The 20,720-nt window shown below is 39.3% G+C and overlaps 3 protein-coding genes across 8 annotated transcripts in view; 2 read left to right on the top strand and 1 right to left on the bottom strand.

Annotated features, from left to right (window-relative positions):
• usp4 (ubiquitin specific peptidase 4 (proto-oncogene)) overlaps positions 1-1,440 on the top strand; it is a 31,293-nt gene extending 29,853 nt beyond the window's left edge. For both annotated transcript variants that reach the window (XM_057845510.1, XM_057845509.1), the window contains exons 21-22: positions 1-89; positions 224-1,440. In XM_057845510.1, the coding sequence (XP_057701493.1) occupies positions 1-89; positions 224-346 (212 nt within the window). In that variant the 3' untranslated portion in view covers positions 347-1,440. The remainder of the gene's footprint in view (positions 90-223) is intronic.
• Positions 1,441-1,992: 552 nt separating this feature from the next.
• On the bottom strand, positions 1,993-7,066 carry gpx1b (glutathione peroxidase 1b). The gene is made up of 2 exons (XM_057845519.1): positions 6,648-7,066; positions 1,993-2,565 (listed from the first exon to the last, which is right to left on the bottom strand). Exons 1-2 carry the CDS (start codon positions 6,861-6,863, stop codon positions 2,215-2,217), a joined length of 567 nt encoding a protein of 188 aa, XP_057701502.1. The 5' UTR covers positions 6,864-7,066; the 3' UTR covers positions 1,993-2,214.
• Positions 7,067-7,396: 330 nt separating this feature from the next.
• fancd2 (FA complementation group D2) overlaps positions 7,397-20,720 on the top strand; it is a 40,085-nt gene continuing 26,761 nt past the window's right edge. The window contains exons 1-10 of one of the 5 annotated variants that reach the window (XM_057845505.1): positions 7,397-7,592; positions 7,809-7,872; positions 13,214-13,348; positions 13,423-13,490; positions 13,586-13,692; positions 18,614-18,674; positions 18,741-18,793; positions 18,892-18,970; positions 19,087-19,211; positions 19,285-19,372. In XM_057845505.1, coding sequence (XP_057701488.1) covers positions 7,809-7,872; positions 13,214-13,348; positions 13,423-13,490; positions 13,586-13,692; positions 18,614-18,674; positions 18,741-18,793; positions 18,892-18,970; positions 19,087-19,211; positions 19,285-19,372 — 780 coding nt within the window. In that variant the 5' untranslated portion in view covers positions 7,397-7,592. Of the gene's footprint in view, positions 7,604-7,808; positions 7,873-13,213; positions 13,349-13,422; positions 13,491-13,585; positions 13,693-18,434; positions 18,463-18,613; positions 18,675-18,740; positions 18,794-18,891; positions 18,971-19,086; positions 19,212-19,284; positions 19,373-20,720 lie in introns of those variants that run through there. The other 4 variants (XM_057845504.1, XM_057845506.1, XM_057845507.1 and 1 more) reach the window with 4 other exon arrangements.

The raw sequence follows: 20,720 nt of genomic DNA, 5'->3' as shown, positions 1-20,720 counted from the left end.
ACACTGCGTACGGCAAGAATAAAGTGGACGGAAAGTGGTATTACTTTGACGACAGCAGTGTCTCGCCTTCTTCGGAGGATCAGATTGTGGTGAGTTTTAATTACTCCATCTTCCTTACACAGTGCATTGTCATTTTGTATAGCTTCCTCTCCCATATGACGCTCTCCGCCTTGGTATCAAGTATCCCTGCCTTTGTAACCCTACCTTTGTCCTCCCCTTGCAGACTAAAGCAGCCTACGTGCTATTCTATCAGCGGAGGGAAGAGGATGGCCTCAGCAAAACGCAGCCTTCTGCCTCGCTGGGAGGAGCCCCTGACGCTGCTGAGGACGACATGGACTTAAATTGAGCTCATGGCGCCAAACATACACGCATACGCTGCTTTAGTGACAAAGACCATCAATGTTATCCCAACCATAACAATACTTAGATTTACGTCTACTATGGCGTCAGTCGACCAGAGAGAAAATTAAGTTAGTCAAGAGGAGAAACTTTGTTGCTGTGGATGAACAAAAGCTTGATGCCCACAAAGCAGAATTTCTTCTTAGAAGCCAAATGCGAAGCTTGTCTCAACCAAAGTGTTCCAAGGTATGTATAAAAGTTGGTCTAGATGAGCCTGCTGTGAGATTTCAACTCCATTTTCTGGACATTACTTGAGCCAAAACGAGCAGCTTGTCCCACACAGACACACAGGACTTTAGTTGTGATCTCACTGCAAAAAGTGGCCTTTAGTTTGGATAAAGAGGCACGTTGACTTCTTGGTGAATTCAACCCATACCTTCTTCTAGTGTGCAACCTGGACATTATGGGTTTTTGTGATCTGTCATACATTTCTGGACCTTTTTGCAAAAGGCTTAGGATAAATTATGTATACGATTGCAGTGCAGTAAAGAAATGACTACGGTATGTTGTTTGAGATCTTGCAAGCACACAGATTTAGGAGACACAAAATTGATCCTGACAGTCTGCAAATTATCGTATGGAGGCAGGGCTAGAAGCATCCAGTCAAAATCTTACACGGCTCTCCCAGTTTGAATAGCTATATCATACTAGTGTCTATGATGAACGATCCCATTAAGCACAATTAGTGAATGTTGGATTGTGCTCTGATTGTAAGGCACTTAAGGTTTTGTAGTGGTGGATAAATGAATTGTCACCATCATATAGGTCGTCTTGTACTGGACGAACTCCACTACTTTCCATTTGCCAATGACATGTCCTATATGTAGTAATCTTAATTCAGAAGCTAAAACAATCAGTGATTTTGGGTCACCAAATCCAAAAGGATCCAACCTAACTGAAGATATGTAAATAATCACGCTATTTTAAATAGGTGTAAACATTCTTGTCCTCATATTTATCATGCTGATATCTACAGGATTTGTTTTTAAATTGAAATGTTTGAAGTCAAACTACAATAAAGACTGGATGCCTCGACAATAACATGCTTTGTTTGGAATCAACGTGCTGTTTAATGACTTGCCTTTTGTCATGCCACCACACAAGGTATAGTCCACTAAAGAGTTAATGTGTGGAAATAAACACAAATTGTGATATAGCAAAGGGAAGAGAAAAAAATTAAAGCTACTCTTTTTAACCATATTTGGCAACACGTTTAATTGATAGTCTACCGGTATGTCTTGTTAAATAATTGATCAAACTAGTTAAACAGCAGAAGTGGTTGAAGGGGATCAAGAATGTTCAAATATTGAAATGAAAATTTCTTGTTTAGTTTACATTTTGTTGTGGGAACTGGTAACTTTAAATTACTTAAGAGAAAATTGGTTTTGAAATTAAAACTTGTAAGTCATTGGGGGTCACAATAATTTGGTTCTGTGATGGTTTTGCTGTACTAGTGTGATTTATGTTCCATTTGTGGTTGTGAAATCTTGCAAAGGAAGTCATGTAAAGATGGTGCAGTTATAGGTGTTGCGAAATGGACTACAGGAACTCTTAAATGATGTAAACGCTGAACATAATTTTACAAGTCATTGGTCAACACTGGAGGAACAAACCTTTATTTGTTATTTAGAAGCCACAGCTGTGCTTTACATGCGTTTAATGTAGCTGAAGAGTTCAGATTCTTTACAGTGCATCATGTAACCTCCTCACAAGTTGCTTGGTTTCAGAGGTCACCTTCATTGAGTAAAAATTCAGAAAACAGCATACATGTCGACAAGAGAGCACAGGTGGTTCTGACAGGCTGAGAAGCTTTTCTTAGTTTGCGTGGCTCAAGAGCTTTTTGATGTCTCCTTCGATGTCACTTGTAAGGAACCTGCGGCTGTAGCGCTTGAAGGGCACCCCGTCTGACCCGATGAGGAACTTCTCAAAGTTCCAGGACACGTCATTCCTGCACACGGGGCTCCAGATGATGAATTTAGGGTCGTTCATCAGAGAGGTAGGGTCGTCGCTGGGGAATGGCAGGCTCTCCCGTAGGAACACGAACAACGGGTGGGCATCCTTTCCGTTCACTTCTACCTTCTCAAGGAGCTGAAACTTGGGCTCGAAGCCGTTACCAGGTCTGATGTACTTCAATGACTGGAGGATTTCCTCATTTTTGCAGTTCTCCTGCACAAAAAGAATGTTGAATTAACACAGCAATGATGATATCAATAGTAATTCAGTGATTGCCCAGTGAGTCAACATAATGCATTTCAATAAAATATATGTATATCATGTAATGTGTGTGTATACATAGATATATATACACACACATAACACTAAAAGGTCAAAGTCCATCGATCTACTTTCTGCATCACTCCATTAGGGAATTGAAATGATTCATTTTCCATTCCGCTTATCCTCACAATGTCTTGCTTATACTCTGTGTTTGTGTGTGTATGTATGTATATATGTATAAGAGCTGAAACAAATACTCGAGCAACTCGAGTTTAAAAACTGACCCAAGTAATTTTATTCACCTCGAGTAATCGTTTAATTTTGACAGCTCTAAGCATCACATTTTGCCGGACTACTTTTAATGCAGGACAACGCGCTGATGTCACGTGCGTACGGAAGGAGCATTTAAAAAAAAAAAAATGCAGCTGACAGCCGCTACAAATGACACCAACGTTGCTAAAAACTAGCCAGCATGATGCTACGGTGCTAGCTGTTAGCATCTGATGCGTCTCAGAGATCACATGTACGTTGAACTAGATGCGAAATGACAGTCGGCGTTGGTAAACAGCTATCTTAAAGCAGTAGACTTCTAAGCGCTAATAAATAACATTAACTGTCGCTCGCTCACGTAACGTTAGCCCTGCGGAGGGCTAGGTTTCTATCAATTATGACCACTGTCGATGCGTCGCTAACGTGTCTTACATACAGGCTTTATTTAATCTATGAAAACATACGGTTGTAGAGTGATGAGGGTGTAAAAAAAAAAAAAAACAATAATGCTAACTGTCAATTTTAGGTCAGTAGTCATTGCTGGATAAAACACCAAGTAGCACTGGTCCCTAATGTGATCCAATACAGCAGGTATCATTTATTTTGAACACTGGAAAAAATCCTATCAGGACTTGCAGCTTGACACAAATAGAAATTCAATTGAAACACATGGGAAAAACACCTACAGTGCCTTGCAAAAGTATTCGGCCCCCTTGAATTTTGCAACCTTTCGCCACATTTCAGGCTTCAGACATAAAGATATGAAATTTAATTTTTTTGTCAAGAATCAAGTGGGACACAATCGTGAAGTGGAACAACATTTATTGGATAATTTAAACTTTTTTAACAAAAAACTGAAAAGTGGGGCGTGCAATATTATTCGGCCCCTTTACTTTCAGTGCAGCAAACTCACTCCAGAAGTTCAGTGAGGATCTCTGAATGATCCAATGTTGTCCTAAATGACCGATGATGATAAATAGAATCCACCTGTGTGTAATCAAGTCTCCGTATAAATGCACCTGCTCTGTGATAGTCTCAGGGTTCTGTTTAAAGTGCAGAGAGCATTATGAAAACCAAGGAACACACCAGGCAGGTCCGAGATACTGTTGTGGAGAAGTTTAAAGCCGGATTTGGATACAAAAAGATTTCCCAAGCTTTAAACATCTCAAGGAGCACTGTGCAAGCCATCATATTGAAATGGAAGGAGCATCAGACCACTGCAAATCTACCAAGACCCGGCCGTCCTTCCAAACTTTCTTCTCAAACAAGGAGAAAACTGATCAGAGATGCAGCCAAGAGGCCCATGATCACTCTGGATGAACTGCAGAGATCTACAGCTGAGGTGGGAGAGTCTGCCCATAGGACAACAATCAGTCGTACACTGCACAAATCTGGCCTTTATGGAAGAGTGGCAAGAAGAAAGCCATTTCTCAAAGATATCCATAAAAAGTCTCGTTTAAAGTTTGCCACAAGCCACCTGGGAGACACACCAAATGTGGAAGAAGGTGCTCTGGTCAGATGAAACCAAAATTGAACTTTTTGGCCACAATGCAAAACGATATGGCGTAAAAGCAACACAGCTCATCACCCTGAACACACCATCCCCACTGTCAAACATGGTGGTGGCAGCATCATGGTTTGGGCCTGCTTTTCTTCAGCAGGGACAGGGAAGATGGTTAAAATTGACGGGAAGATGGATGCAGCCAAATACAGGAACATTCTGGAAGAAAACCTGTTGGTATCTGCACAAGACCAGAGACTGGGACGGAGAGTTATCTTCCAACAGGACAATGATCCAAAACATAAAGCCAAATCTACAATGGAATGGTTCAAAAATAAACGTATCCAGGTGTTAGAATGGCCAAGTCAAAGTCCAGACCTGAATCCAATCGAGAATCTGTGGAAAGAGCTGAAGACTGCTGTTCACAAACACTCTCCATCCAACCTCACTGAGCTCGAGCGGTTTTGCAAGGAAGAATGGGCAAGAATGTCAGTCTCTCGATGGGCAAAACTGATAGAAACATACCCCAAGCGACTTGCAGCTGTAATTGGAGCAAAAGGTGGCGCTACAAAGTATTAACGCAAGGGGGCCGAATAATATTGCACGCCCCACTTTTCAGTTTTTTATTTGTTAAAAAAGTTTAAATTATCCAATAAATTTTGTTCCACTTCACGATTGTGTCCCACTTGTTGATTCTTGACAAAAAAATAAAATTTTATATCTTTGTTTGAAGCCTGAAATGTGGCGAAAAGTTGCAAGGTTCAAGGGGGCCAAATACTTTTGCAAGGCACTGTAACTTTTAAGTGATGTGTGTTATCAAGCGTATATATATGTTTTTTGAGTGAAAGCATTGAATTATTATTTTTTTTATTCTAGTCACATCTGGGATGCAATTATTGGCTGTTTTCAACAATGTACATCGAAAATAAAGACATTGATTTACTGAAAATGGTTCAATATTAGATGAAATGTCTTGTTTTCGCATGTATATTTATAATTGCTCTTCACCTAAAAATGTTTTATTCGATTACTCGATTATTCGATAGAATTTTCAGTCGATTACTCGATTACTAAAATATTCGATAGTTGCAGTCCTAGTATATATACACATACATACATGCACACACACTTCCAAATATGCAACAACACAAATTTGGTTAGGTTACCCTCTAGGAAGAATTTGTTGAGGTTCTGCTGACTTGTTTGATGTGCAGCAAGTTACCAAACTAGGGAATCCACCAATGACCTGCCAACAATGTCATTTGTCACGGCAGTTTAAGCATTAACTACCGTACATTCATAAGGGCTCTTTTGTTTGGAGTTTTTGTGAGCATTGTAAATTGTTGAGCAATTTCCTCATTCCAGTGTGCTTGCAGTGACTATCAATGGGTGTCGTGAGCAATCATCAGAGGGAAATTATCAAATTTACCATTTTTTTTTTTAGCTTTAATTTGCAAATATGTTCTTCATTCATTTACCCCAACCATGTATACATGTGCACGATTTAATGGTCTTCAGGTGGTAGAAGGTTAACCAGCTTTGGCTAAGAGTACAACTAAATGTAAGCATGGCTTCATTTGGGTATTTCAGCACTGTGTTCTGGGCATTGATTTAACTAATTGGTTGCCATTGGCGGCGCTGAACTTCCTATCCATTTTGACTGAAAGAGGCTTGCAGTGAGTGATGGCATTGAAAAATGAGCATTCACAGCCAACCTTATAGTTTAAAATAAATTGGAAGTCTATTGTCAATGGCAGGCAATGAGTTAAATAAAGTAAAAAGTAAATCAACGTTATTTATTAGGAGGCGTAATCAGAGTGCATTTCTATTTGAATGCATTTTAATTTGATTAATTTGGTTTTAATAATTTCTAATTCTATTTATTCCCAAAAATACAAAGGTTAAAGAGGTCAATTTTCAGTAAATCTAGACCACATTGTTTTAATATTCATTAATTTTTTTCATTTAATTTTTGTCTCAGAGAGACAAAAATTAACACTTTGGAAGAAAAGCCTTTGTCAAACATGAAATTCTACACATTTCAGGTCAAGATGACAAACTCAGCCAAATTATTACTAAAGGGTGGGATGTTCAGGTACATTTAAACAAGAGTTTTGTAACACATTGACATTTTGTATGTTTAGACGCGTTACTGATATAAGTTAAGTTCCCCGTGTGCGTGGGGCAAACCGAGTAGAAAATGAGGGAGAAAAAGCAGAAAATATAAGTAGTGATGCATTACTTTGTAGGTTGTGCTTACCTGGTGACCAAACTGGTTGCAGGGAACACCCAGGATAACGAGCCCCTGACTGGCATACCGCTCGTGGAGCTCGTTCATCTGGGTGTAATCCCTGGTGGTTGTACCTCAGAGAGATGCGACGTTCTCAATTAGGACGACTTTGCCTTGAAGCGCAGATAATTGTAAAGTTTCCCCTGTTAGCAGTTTAGCCGTAAGGTCGTAAAATCGCTTTGCCATGTTTGAGCTCGAGAGTTTGCTTCCTGTCTGAAGACCTGCATAAACCGACTGAACTACTTTGCAAAGGATTGGAGGAAACTTGGAGATGTACCAAAGATCTTCCGTCACCTGTCAAGATAGTTCACTCCGAGGCAGGACGACCAAGATGGAAGCACCTTTATTCTTTTAAAAACTTAAATTAGATTGAACATTAACGACTAATGTAAGGTTTGACGTTCGAACAACACTTCCAAAATACTCCCGAACACCTAATTTAATCAAAAACTCTTCGTCACCGACATGCTTTAGGTAACCTGTTCAAGTTAGTTTGTTTATATTCACAATGCGTGCCGATGTGACAAAATGTCAGTAACACATACAGCCTGCCGCCCAGATAAGAGCACACTGTGTATAAATGCAAGCTTCTAGAGACAGAAACCGTCTGTATGTGTAGTTTTGCATAAACTGCTTTGTCAGAGGATACAGTGTACATAATTTTGCCTGGCATGGCAGGGTGTAAAAGGATCATAAAAAAATCATGCAGTATTAACTATGCAGTATTTATATTTTTGGTGAAAATTACACATCCTGCTGTATTTATTTACTCTTTAGCTGTGTAATTGCAGACAGTCCCTAGGCTGCACAGCTGACGTGCTGAACATTGTGGCGCGAATTATATTTTGTAAGCAGTGGAAAAGGAAATCTGAGAAAAGTCTACTCTGTGGGCGGCTAGCTCTTCGTAGCATACAGGTCTTATCAAGGTTGCTTTTCCCATCATTTATCAAGCCAAATGCAGGAGGTTTATTTAACTGTGAAACTCTGAAATGATAACTACGTTACGGCTGATGACAAGCTAACGTTAGCGCTATCGCATTTGGCGTAAATTAGTTGATGAACTAACATGAATTTAGCTTCGTTGTTTAGGCTCGTCTTCAATGTAGCATAATTGTTGTCTCTGTGTACCAGATGATGCGGAAAAAGCGAGGCTCGTCTCTGGATAATGGAGAGAAAAACGCCTCCTCAACTGCTAGTAAGTCGCACACTATTACAGTTACATACTATCCTTAAGTTATGACAACAAGACATAACGGCCTGAAAAAATATCTGTTTGCTCACTAATGTACAGTACTTATTCTATGTGCAATCTGGGCTCACACGAGCTGGTGCCTAAAAGGCTAGGGGTGAATTCATAAAAAGTAAGTAAGGGAAAAAAAAGTCCTTAATTACTAATAAATAGTTAGTATTGTGTGACTTTACCAGTGGTTTGGTGTTGGTTTCGGGGCTTTCAGGATTTCGGTAAACACAGGGTTTTTAAAAGTATCGATTATGAAATGTTGTATCTTGATACAATATTTGATTACAATAAGTATTGATACTCGGCTCATCTGGGGCAAAAGGGACCTTTTGTGTTTATTTCATTTATATATTAGGGCTGTAACTAACGAGGATTTTTTTTATAATCAATTGATCAGACGATTAATTAAATGATTAATCGATAAATCGGATGAATGTCACTTTTTTCAATTACCTTTACTTCAATTACCTTCACAATTTAACTTGAAGTTGTTTTGGGCATGTTGTAAGTAACAATAGACCTCCTCATAGCATCAGACTTTGGTTTATTATAGAGCTGTCCCGACTAGTCGACGTTGTCGACGTCATCAATGACCTAAATGCATCGACGGGCAAAACAGGGTAGTGACGGGTTAAAAAAAATTACATGCGGATAAAGTTTAGAATGGCGGGCGCTTGCGATACAGGCGGTTGTTACTGGCACCCCAAAGGGGGCCACTGTTATTTCAATGTGACATACATACAGGTGTAGCTACACCGGCGTTGTCAGATTGAGCAAAGAGGAAGAAAGTGGGCGAGCGAGCGAGAGAGAGGGAGCGTGATCGGCGAGTTGGAAAAGTGCACGGGTAGCGCCGAGTTGAGTGGCTTCATCCCCCACGATTTTGTTTTGGTCAATAAAAGTATCCTTAAAGAGCCATCCGACGCCTCTCGGTGTTTTTATGCACGCCGCCGCCTTCCTGAGGAGGAAATCGGACGAACCCGGACGAACAGACGACAACGAACCAAGTGAATCGCTGGTGAGGAGTTGAAAACACCGCCAATTTCCAAAAAGGGCAGAGATGGTAACACGTGAAAGCGGCATAAAGCCAAAAAAGTGGACCAGAATAGCCAGCGCCTGGAATTATTTCAAGGAAAATATGGAGGGTGCCACTGTGTGTCCTCTTTGCTAAGCTGAGCTCGCATACCACGGTAGCACTTCGGCTATAAACGAACACTTGAAGCGCCGTCAGCCAAGTATAATTTTCTAAGACAACAAGAAACAACAAGCTAGCAGATTCTAAGTCCATACAAACAACTCTCTAACGATTTTTAAAATGGAAGTTGCCTTTATGTGTGCAGTATCAACGCGCATTTTTATTTAATAAAATAATTAATATAATTATATATTTTTTAAATTATTATTACATTTATTAGGATCATGAAAGCTCCCACTTAGGGAAAATATATACATACTGTATATCCTGTATATACATAATATAATAAAAAATGGAAACACCACTGGCCTGCTTACTGTAATCCATGACTGCACTAATGTTAGTTACTTTATATTATAAAGTATTATTGTGTATATACATATAGTAGTATACTATAAAATTAATACTATATACTTAATTTTTGTTACTGTGGGTATGTGTGCCTTTCAGTCAAAATAATTGTGGTAATATTTCAGTGTGCCCTCTGCGTTATCTTCAGGTTAAAACAAAAGTTGAACAGTTTTTCCCCTCCCCAAAAAATGCGGAATGCACACCGGAAAGAGCATCTGAACTCACACAAAGTATTCTGAAAATGATTGTCCGGGACATTGCAGTTCATTTTAACAATTAGAACAATATAGACAATGACATACCGCAAAAAGAGTAAGAATTGTTTTGACTCCTGTTAAAAAAAGGGGGAGTCACAGTGTTTCCATTTACATTTTTTTGCTCCAGTTAATGCCAGCAGCATTTGACCTCATTGTTTGTGATTTATTATTGATATTTGTTATTTATTTATATGGTAATAAAGAATTTAGGTGTTCCAAAAATTTTTTTTGTGAATTAATGAGCTTTAACAAAAATTTCATTATTAAATTAGTTAAAAAAAAATAAAAATAAAAAAAAAATAGATTAGTCGACTAATTGTAAAAATAGTCGGCTGACTAATCGGGAGGAAATTAGTCGTTTGGGACAGCCCTAGTTTATTATCAATTCTCGTCCTCCTCGATCTCACTGCCGCCTTCGACACCATTTCCCACATGATCCTTCTCGACCGACTCCTCCATTGGTATCACCCAGACACCCCTTTCCTGGTTCACTTCCTACCTGTCCAGCCGCACACAATTCGTCAAATTCGGCCCTCATAAATCCAATTTCCTCCCTGTAACCGCTGGCGTGCCCCAGGGTTCTGTCTTGGGGCCGCTCCTCTTTATCATTTACATTCTCCCCCTCGGTTCCATCTTCTGCAAACACAACATTCACTTCCACTGTTACGCTGATGACAGCCAGCTCTACATCTCCTCAAAACCAACCGTCTCCCTCCCACCTTCCTCCCTCACCCTCTGCTTAGATGAAATTAACTCCTGGTTCTCCTCTAACTTCCTCCTACCCAACAACTCCAAAACAGAAGAACCTCCTACTTGGAACCACCGCAATGCTCTCTCATGTCCATAAGTTCTCGATTACCATCAACGATATACCGATCTCTCCTTCGTCTCAGGTTAAGAGTCTGGGTGTCATCCCCGACAGCACGCTCTCCTTCCGGTGACATATCAACAGCATCACCAGATCAGCCTATTTCCACCTTCACAACATTTCTCATCTCCTCCTTTCTCTCACCTGCCATACCGCTTCCACCCTGGTCTGTAATCTAATAAACTCCCGGCTCGATTATTGCAACTCACTGCTCTTCGGTCTCCCGAACAAGTCCCTCCAGAAACTGCAGCTCCTCCAGAACTCAGCAGCACGCCTCATCACTCGGACCCCTGCAACACACCACATCACCCCCAACTTCCGTCAACTTCACTGGCCTCCTGTCAAACAAAGAATCAATTACAGGATCCTCATCATCCCCCTTAAAACACTCCATGGCCTGGCCCCTCCCTACCTTTGCAATCTAATCCATTTAAACAATCCAACCCCTCCACTCCGCTCTACCACTATTCTCCCCCTCTCTGTCCCCTGTGTCCGCCTCTCCACCTTTGGTTCCAGAGCTTTTAGTCAGTGTGCCCCCCAACTCTGGAACTCCCTACCCCCTGATCTTCGCAGCAAATCTACCCTATCACTTTTCAAATCCAGACTGAAAACACACCTGTTCACTCTTTCTACCCACCATAACCCCTAGCTCTGTTTATATTTTTACTTCTTTTTATTGGCTTTTGATCTTTTATCCTTTTAATACCTTTTTTATCGTACTGTGATTCCATGTCTCTTGTGAAGCGTCTTTGTGTGGTTTGAAAAGTGCTGTAGAAATAAAATGTATTATTATTATTATTATTGAATTAGAAAAAAAGTGCTGCTGATTTTTTTCTTGTGGGCAAAGCGCACAAGAAGAATCAATTGTGTCAATGATTCATTTATTTTCTTTAAACATACAAAACAAAATTGAATATGGAGAAGCCAGACTTTAATGAATCAGTTTTCTTTATCAAGCAGTTGTTCATAAATACAATGCAAATCCAATTTCAAACTAAGCACACGCTCTTGTATGACAAATTACAGTTTGAGTTTGTGTTGAAATGAGACCCTTACTGTTGTAGGAATGGGTTTATGTGTGTGGCTTTCTATGAAAAGAAATGAGAACACTTTACTATCTAACAGTAATTCAAGTGCTAATATGCTTCTCCAAAACACAATAAAAACGGACACATAAGACACTAATTAGCATAATCGACAACTAGCTTAGCGCTCCGTGATATGTAATAACGTGTCATCAACAAAGAATACAAGAAATACAATTTGCTTAACAGCCTGATGACTAGAGGTGTGCAAAATTTCCGATTCTTAGATTATTCGCGATTCGGCCGTGGAAGATTCGAGAACGATTCACAAACATCCAAATTCCGATTATTGAAATATGCAAAGTAAAGCGGAAGTACAACACACTCAGCGCGCCGCGCGGTCTTTGGGACAATGAGGAAGGGAGCGAGAATAGCTAAACATCATGCTTCTCATTACCCGGTCCCTCGGGTTATGCCAATGCTCAACTCACGGCTCTAGCTCAACTCATGCCACGAGATTAAAAAAAAACAACAAAACAACATACCTGACTGCTGCCGAAAAGCTGCTATAAAGTACATCGACATAATGTCACGGTAGATATCATTTATATAGGACTAGATGCACAATTGATTCGGTAGCGTAAGCAGCACAGCTACAAAAAGCTAGATGCGGGCGTAGTAAACGGCCGCCATCTTAAAGCAGTACACTTCCCTGCAAGGCTGTTGTAGCGAACCTTCCAAGCAAACCTAATTAACTTTTTATCTAAAATACTCCTAAATCGGTAAAATATTGATTTGAATCTATCTTTAAAATAGTTTTAAAACTTTCACATGTCGAAAGTAGAAAAAAGGGAAATTATGGAATGACGGGAGCAATTTTAACAACTTTAACGGTTGATTCACAACATTAAAATAATTGAATGTAGTTTAAAGCTGCTGATATAGAATGGGGACTAGAGTTTTTTATTTACTGATATTTTTGTATATGTTTTTACTGCTATATGTTAACTTGATACTGAAATAGTAGTTTGGTTTAGCCTGAGAGTATTTTTGAACAATTTTGGAACTAATGTACAAAACATTTAAAACAAAAAAAGGAGGGGGGTGCATCAATAATCGTTTTATAATCGAATCGGAGCCTCTGAATCGTAATCGTAATCGAATCGTTAGGTGCCCAAAGATTCCCAGCTCTACTGATGACGTTTGTTTTATTCATTGGCTGTATTTATTTGATTTTGCACTACCAGACATTTGTCGTCAAGGGGGAAATTTGTCAAAGATGACCACATGTGACACCACCCATGTCTAGCCATTTCCTTAAAGGCTCGCAGATATAGACACAAGCATTCACACCACTGGACAATATATGGTCTTTAATTCTAAATAAAATCTGGGGTCGAAAACATATTTGCGCGTGGGCAGGGCATGCAAAAAAAAAAAAAAATCCTGGCATACCTGATAATGTTTCATGGTTCACTATTATGCTGCTGCTCAGTCATTTGGATTTTTTGGCCTGGCTGTTTTCTGTGGATGACAGGTGGAGAGGAACATATACTACCATTGCTTTTACTTGACAAAATGTACATGTTTTGTGTGCACACAGAAGCAAAGAAGATTCGTACCACTGGCCACCAGTCTAATGTGTCAGCTCAACAAGAGACCATTGAAAATGTTTTTAACATGTTTGTGCGAGAGGCAGGCGTCACATTGACTCAAGGCAGCGTGTCCAACGAGATTGGTAAACTTCAAAACAATCGGTGACTAAAATGTAACCCACCATTCATACGTAAATGCCTCTGTCTTTCTCCCTAGCTGTTGACCAGGTGGTGTTTCAAAAAAGGATAAGGCAAAAGATACAGAAGAGTCCCAGATACCCTGGTGTGAGTATGCAATACTCATTTCATAAAATGAATAAAACAAGAACATTTAGATATAATGTCTACATTTTTTTAAAGATAGTTATGACATCACACAGGTTGTGCAGGAATTCATCAGTGGACTAGAGTCTCATATTGAGGATGCAGACAGGTTTAGGAATTGCCTCCTCCCATGTGTTCCAAGACTGCCCGATGGTGATACCAGGTGACTGAAGTAAATTTTGTTTAAATATTTTTTTTTGTTTGAAGCAACTTATTTTTTGATTAAATAATAAAACCACAAATGTTCCAGCCAAAATGTGGCTCAAAGGCAAAACATTACTTCAATGAAAAAAGTTGTTTCAACCAAGAAAAATAGTTTTCAAATGCTTTTGTGTCTCAAATTAATTTTTGCATTCAAACACATTTTTTTTTTTTTTTTTTTAAATTTTTTTATTGAAGTGAGTTTTTTGGATTGAAAATATATATTTTGATTGAAGCAATTTTGTTTTTGATTGAAGCAACTTTTTTTGTTTGATTCATAAAATACCTCCATAGTTATTGAGAGAGAAAGAAATTAAGAAAGCTTTAAAAATAAAAGCCACTGGGAGATTTTTTTTAAATTTAAGATTTATATTTCATTATATAGACATGCCTGAGGGATTAAAAAAAAAAGGAGTTGGATGAGGCTGCTAAAGGCGGTGGATACCTCATCAGCTGGGTGAATAGCACACTTGGTAAGAATAAGAATTTGCAAGGATAGTCGGGTATAAAATACAATTATAAACACAATTACAATTTTATTTTTCAATAAGATTTTATGTCAGTGCTTTATTATTAGGTGCTAGAGGTGTCAAATATAATAATGAAATAATAGTTTTGAGAAAACTGTGCTGTTGGTGGCTGAGTGACCATCTGATGTGGTTTGTTCTTAAACACGTTGAGGAAGGAAGTTTTGATGTAGAGGTTGAAGGCCCTTTTGATCAATGAGCACACACCCCTCCAACAGTCTTTGCATGGCCCTGCTAAAACGCCATGTGGGTCGACAGAGCTCAGTATTTTGTTGGGTTGTACGGTGTACCGGAACATATTTCTTCCACACCCTTCTCACCTTTTTAACCATTGACCCATTTTCATACCTCTGTATGAAAGCAGAAGATCTTTGCAATTTAATAATCAAAATGCTTTTATCTTTAGAAAACAATGATAGTTACATAATTTGAACTAAAAGCGAGGTGCAGAGAAAAGTATCTAGTGTAAATTTCTATATATTAGGCTGTATTGGCACCATGGAAAAAGTGCTTAGAAAATGGATTTCGTTCCACTGAAATGGATCTACATGATCTCTGCATTGTAATTTACATACGTTGCTAATTCCTACCAAAAAAAAAGTTCTACTCACGGTTTCCAGTCATTTTTTAGTAATTAGCGTTTTCGTGTCGGTCTTTTTTTCCCCCGTGGCGCAGTGATATTGATACGGCGGAGTCGTATCGTCAGTGTGTGAAGCCATTTTAGGTCACGTGCACCAATAGGAGACGAGGACTGTTGCTATGCGCTTCGATAAACAAACAATATGGCGGCGACCGTGCCAAGCTACGACACGAGCGAAGATGAACCAAAGATAAGAAAACCGCATTCGGAATTTAGTCAAAAGGCATCGAAACGATGCTATATGCATCTCTCAACTGTCCAAGGGCGAAAAAGGGCAGGAATTTGGAAAAAACGTGCAGAGCCCGCGTGGTTGCGTCAGACAATGGCTTTCTTCCCAGGCTCCGTCGAAGGATCTTGCTGAAAATGCGTCGAATGGGATTTTTAACGACATTGACTACAGGTAAGCCACACACACGCCTTTTGTTGTGAATAACTATGGGAGTTGTGGGCTTCTGGTCAGATCACATATGAAGTTAAGACTTGCAATGTGAGTTCTGGGCTGTAGCGGTCATTATTATGATGTTAGATTGTTAACTTTGAGCAAAAAGTTTAGATTGACAAATAACATAGTATTTAGTCTGTTTAACCGTAGTTCCAAAAACCTATTTGATAATTTTATTCAGGAAAAAATGGCAGAATAGACAAGCCTATATAATTTGGATTGGAAGATTATGTAAATATGATATGGATGAAACAGTTCTCACATGGTTTATGTGTGTGTGCGTGTTTTTCAGAACTGAAACACCCTTCACTGACAGCTACAACTTCTTCTGTGAGACCGTCGTCCATTAAAAGATTAGAGTTGACCAGGAAGTGCTGCGAATGGACAAGCTTGTGGAAATATGGCTTTATTGGGACCATGGAAAAAGTGCTTAGAAAATTGATTTTTTCAAAGCCAATACCCTCCTAACTTAGTCACCAGCCAGAAATGTATCCTGATGTGAATACACAAAAATACAGATCTAGTGTTGCTGTTTTTGCTTGTTTTAAGTGTTATATTAATTCTGGCAACACAAAATCTTTATCAAATGTCATAAACACATCTACCAAACATTTGAAACAAGTATTGGTGCCTTAGTATACACATAGGTGAATTCAGAATGAGAAATGTAGCTAATTTCTTGAAGGAAACACTTCAACATTAATGATTTGCACCCAGCACAATGAAATATATATTGAATTAAGCTAAAGGCTTATGTGTCATATTAAAAATATCACAACCTACTATGCAATGAAATATATAAAATAAAAAATGCACGCCATGATCATAAATAGCTGAAAATCAACCCAATTGCTACCACACCCTCCTAGATGTGAATCATGGCAAAAATGGAATAAGACAAAAAAATTAAAGGGTGATCAAAAATATAATGTGCCAAAATCATAAGGTGATACTTAAAAAATGAAAGACATCACAAAAGAAGTGATGGACACGTGTTGAAGATAACTTCCAAGTTTTATTTCATGTTTCACAAGTGCTCAAATGTGAGCACACCCAGCAGCACGGACAAAATCAAGCCACGATGAGAATTCCTCTCAAACGTGTGCATGTCGCAGTTATTGTCTTGATTGCGACTGTTGTTCGATATTTCACATCATCAGTACTTGCTGGACGTGTTGGTATGTTAAAGACAAAGTTCGTTATCCATCTTTATGGCACATAACGTATGTTATACACTAAGTGTATGTTCCACCACTTCCAGCGAATATTGATGACATGAAAGATTACATAACAGACGCAATCAACGAGGGAGGGAGGAATTCTCATGTCAACTTGATGTTGTCCATGCTGCTGGTGATGGCCATACTTGAGTACTATGAAAACATGAAATTAAACTTAGTTACTTCCTACATCTGTCCAAGGTAGTTTTTATTTTTATTTTTTTTTATGTTTTTCGTTTTTGACATGGCATTTTGATTTTGGCACAGCCTTTTTTAATCACACTGTATATACACAAAAGGTTGGAATCATTCAAGTATAGTACTGTTGGTACACATTTATTTAAACATGGAAGTATCTCATACTATAGAAATACACATTATTACACATACAAATATTGAAAAACGAATAAAAAAATAGAAATAAAAGAATAGTAAAACTGTACATGACAACATTACTCCTCAAAATCGCTTTACTCAAAGTCATCATCCCATCCAAGTGTCTTCTGTTTCTTTGGAAACATTCTCACATGCTTGGCACCGATATAAATCAGTACAAGAACGTTTTGCAGACATAAAGGAACATCTTCCCATGTCACAATTGGTTACCTTTCAACTACAGTTGACTACTTGCAAAACAGTATCGGGCAGGATTTTTAGTCATCCATGTCACTGCCAACTGCCCATCCTCAATGTCCCACCCATTCCCAATGGGTGAAGGGGCACACATTTTAACTGTCAGACAACGTTTCATAATTGCTGCTTGATAGTCTGCTGTCCTGCAATGTTGGTACAGAGCATCAGTTTTGGGGGGAATAGAATGTTCTGGCAAGACTGACGAGGCCATACAGAAAGATCTGCATTTGGCATCATTTTTGGCACATGACTGGCAAAACAGGTGGCACACGTATTTACACAACGTGTTAAATGTTTGTAGGTCAAGTTTAAAACTGCTGCCCAGCTTTGCAAACCCAGTCAGGTATTCTTTTTTATGACGTGCAAAAGAAAAGGTTTTTTTTGCCTTTGCCATGAAAGGCACAAGCAGAGTCACAACCTGTGAATGTATGGATGCCAATGAGTGCTGAACACACACTAGTGCCAGGAGCTGCAGAGACCTTAGAGACGTCAGTCCTCGTTCTGTTGCCTCCTCCTGTGAAAAAATGCAATTTACACTGTAAATCTATCTGCAGACTAACAGCAATCACTGCCACGTCAGTATCAGGGCTTTTATTGACTACAGCTTGATGTTCTCGAGCCAAAAGGTTTATTTAGCCATTGTCACCCATAACTGGTATGCAATAAAAAGTTCTACTGGATTCACTTTCGACACACTGTACCCTATATACATTTTATAACAAAGTGGTATTGATATCTGGGCTAAAAAATGGTATCGTTACGACACTAGTTTAAATAAGATTTTTTTAAAGCATAAGTTAATAACAATTAACCTTGTAGTAAAGGCGCGCGTGTGGCTTACCTGTAGTGAATGTCGTTAAAAATCCCAGTCGACGCATTTTCAGCAAGATCCTTCGACGGAGCCTGGGAAGAAAGCCATTGTCTGACGCAACCACGCGGGCTCTGCACGTTTTTTTCCAAATTCCTGCCCTTTTTCGCCCTTGGACAGTTGAGAGATGCATATAGCATCGTTTCGATGCCTTTTGACTAAATTCCGAATGCGGTTTTCTTATCTTTGGTTCATCTTCGCTCGTGTTGTAGCTTGGCACGGTCGCCGCCATATTGTTTGTTTATCGAAGCGCATAGCAACAGTCCTCGTCTCCTATTGGTGCACGTGACCTAAAATGGCTTCACACACTGACGATACGACTCCGCCGTATCAATATCACTGCGCCACGGGGAAAAAAAGACCGACACGAAAACGCTAATTACTAAAAAATGACTGGAAACCGTGAGTAGAACTTTTTTTTTGGTAGTAATTAGCAACGTATGTAAATTACAATGCAGAGGTCACGTAGATCCATTTCAGTGGAACGAACCAACACAATTTTGGCTCAGCCAATACAGCCTATATGTAACATGCACATGTTCTTGTCTTGTAGCTGTGTCAGCTCCTTCCAGGAAAGCTTGGTCCGCATGCTGCTTGGCATTGAGATGCTTCAGGTACTAGTAGCCCAAAACAGCAGCTTCATATATACCGTTCTAATTCATACTCCTCTCCAAATTTAGACTCCTATTATTAACACGTTGCTTGAGAAATTACCTGAATATATGCTCAGCAGGTCAGTCAATCTTAATTATCATGTCATCCATTTCTTTTGGTTTCTTTTGATTCTTTTGAAGTGCAGTAATTGTGACAGCACCATGTTTTTTCTCCTAGTGGTGACGATGCTGGGCTCAGTATTCCACGCATTATCATCAATCAGCTCAAGTGGCTTGACAGAGTGGTGGAAAGCAAGGTAATCATTTCTTTCATGACCTTTGCTCGGTGGATGTTACAGTTATGCACGGGGGATGTTATATGTATGCTCCTTGCATAAATCAGCATTTTGAATATTACCTGTGTTTAATGTAGGAGTTGGCAACCAAGCTCATGGAGCTGCTGTCAGTGGCACCAGTGGACGTCCAGCGTGATATTATCACCAGCCTGCCGGAAATACTGGAGGACACCCAACACAATGATATAGCCAGGGAGTTAAAGTATGTGCAGTAACCTATCAGATATAATAAGAATAAGTGAGGATTCGCTGAAAATATCATACATTGTGTACAGTTCTTTGCTGAAGGAAAACACTCAGTTAACTGTTCCTATCTTGGATGCCCTCTCAAGTTTGAACCTCAGCTCATCATTACTGACTGAGGTACCTACTCAAATGCAATCAAACTTTTTATGTGTTTTGAAAACATGACAATATGTTGTGAATGTTCATGTCATTTTGTATACATGAGTTTAACAATAAATTCTAGTAGTAAGTTAGGGTAGAAGGACAAAATTTGAAGAAGTCAGCTAGGTCAACTACGAAAGTCGGTTGACGCACAATCCCCTAAGGCTCCACCGACGCCATATTGAAGGTTTTCGTCAAGCAGTTATTGCATATAGTTTCCCATTGTCTTGTATTCAAGCTGGTAGTGACAGTTTCAGTCTGTTGGCATATAGACCCCACACAATCACGTGATCGCTGTATTGTGCCGCCATATTGTCCATCATTGTGTGTCGGTATTGTCATTGATCGTAGTTTCTAAAGGTGGATTCACTTGCAAATTATGGAAGCCCCGGTGTTCGGCCATTCCTTACTCCGCGGCGAAACGTCCTACACAATGCACAGCGCGCTTGCACACGCATCCACACGCATGCGCACATGGGTTAGAAGCGGCGAGTACTCACTATTTTTGTTTTTATTTAGTTATTTAGAACCTTTTCACTGCCTCAAAGATACTTTTTGCATGTGTTACCCTCTCATACTTTTAACCATTGTTTTTTTGTGTTAGCTTTGAAGCAGTTGACCACATCAGTCACGTAGTGCATTTAAACCGTCCTTATTTGATATAACTACATTTAAGTATTTTCTGCAGGCATTGTTTTAGTACGTTATTCCTGTATGCATCTAAACAAAACAAGTTTTGAGCACACGGTAGTACTTTGGGTGTCAAATTCGACTAATGTAGGACGTTTTGCCGATGTAGCAGATTTTGGCAGAACACCAGTGCTTTCAAACGCTGTAAACTCATTGGATGAGTTGCATAAAAGCCGTTATTTGGAAAAGCTTCGGTCGATCCAGTCGCCAGATTCATATTTGATGCACAAACCGATGTTTCCTCCCGTCCTCGTCCTGACACCACAAAATTTCCAATCATACTCCAGTTTATGTCACGATGAGGAGTCGGGTACCCAAAATCGGCACCGGTCCGGATATAAATCGACATTTGGTCTGCTGAGCGTCACCGTTGTCACGATTGTAAAATGAAACTTAATCGACAACGGGCAGGTGTGTGCCGAAAAATAGCTGCCCCGCGTGAAATGTCCTCCCTGACGGGAGCACTTATTTATAACGCTTTATTGACATGAAAACATCAAATGTTTTCATGGACGCCTTACAGTAATGGATTTACAAATGTGAGATCAGTTTTAAATAATTAAATTACACAAAATATTAGTACTATATTTTAGTAACAAATCGTGGACTGGGCCACATAACCATCTTTGAACAG

Source organism: Corythoichthys intestinalis, chromosome 9, assembly GCF_030265065.1.
Source record: "Corythoichthys intestinalis isolate RoL2023-P3 chromosome 9, ASM3026506v1, whole genome shotgun sequence".
NCBI lineage: Eukaryota > Metazoa > Chordata > Actinopteri > Syngnathiformes > Syngnathidae > Corythoichthys > Corythoichthys intestinalis.
This window is presented reverse-complemented; position numbering and strand designations above follow the sequence as displayed.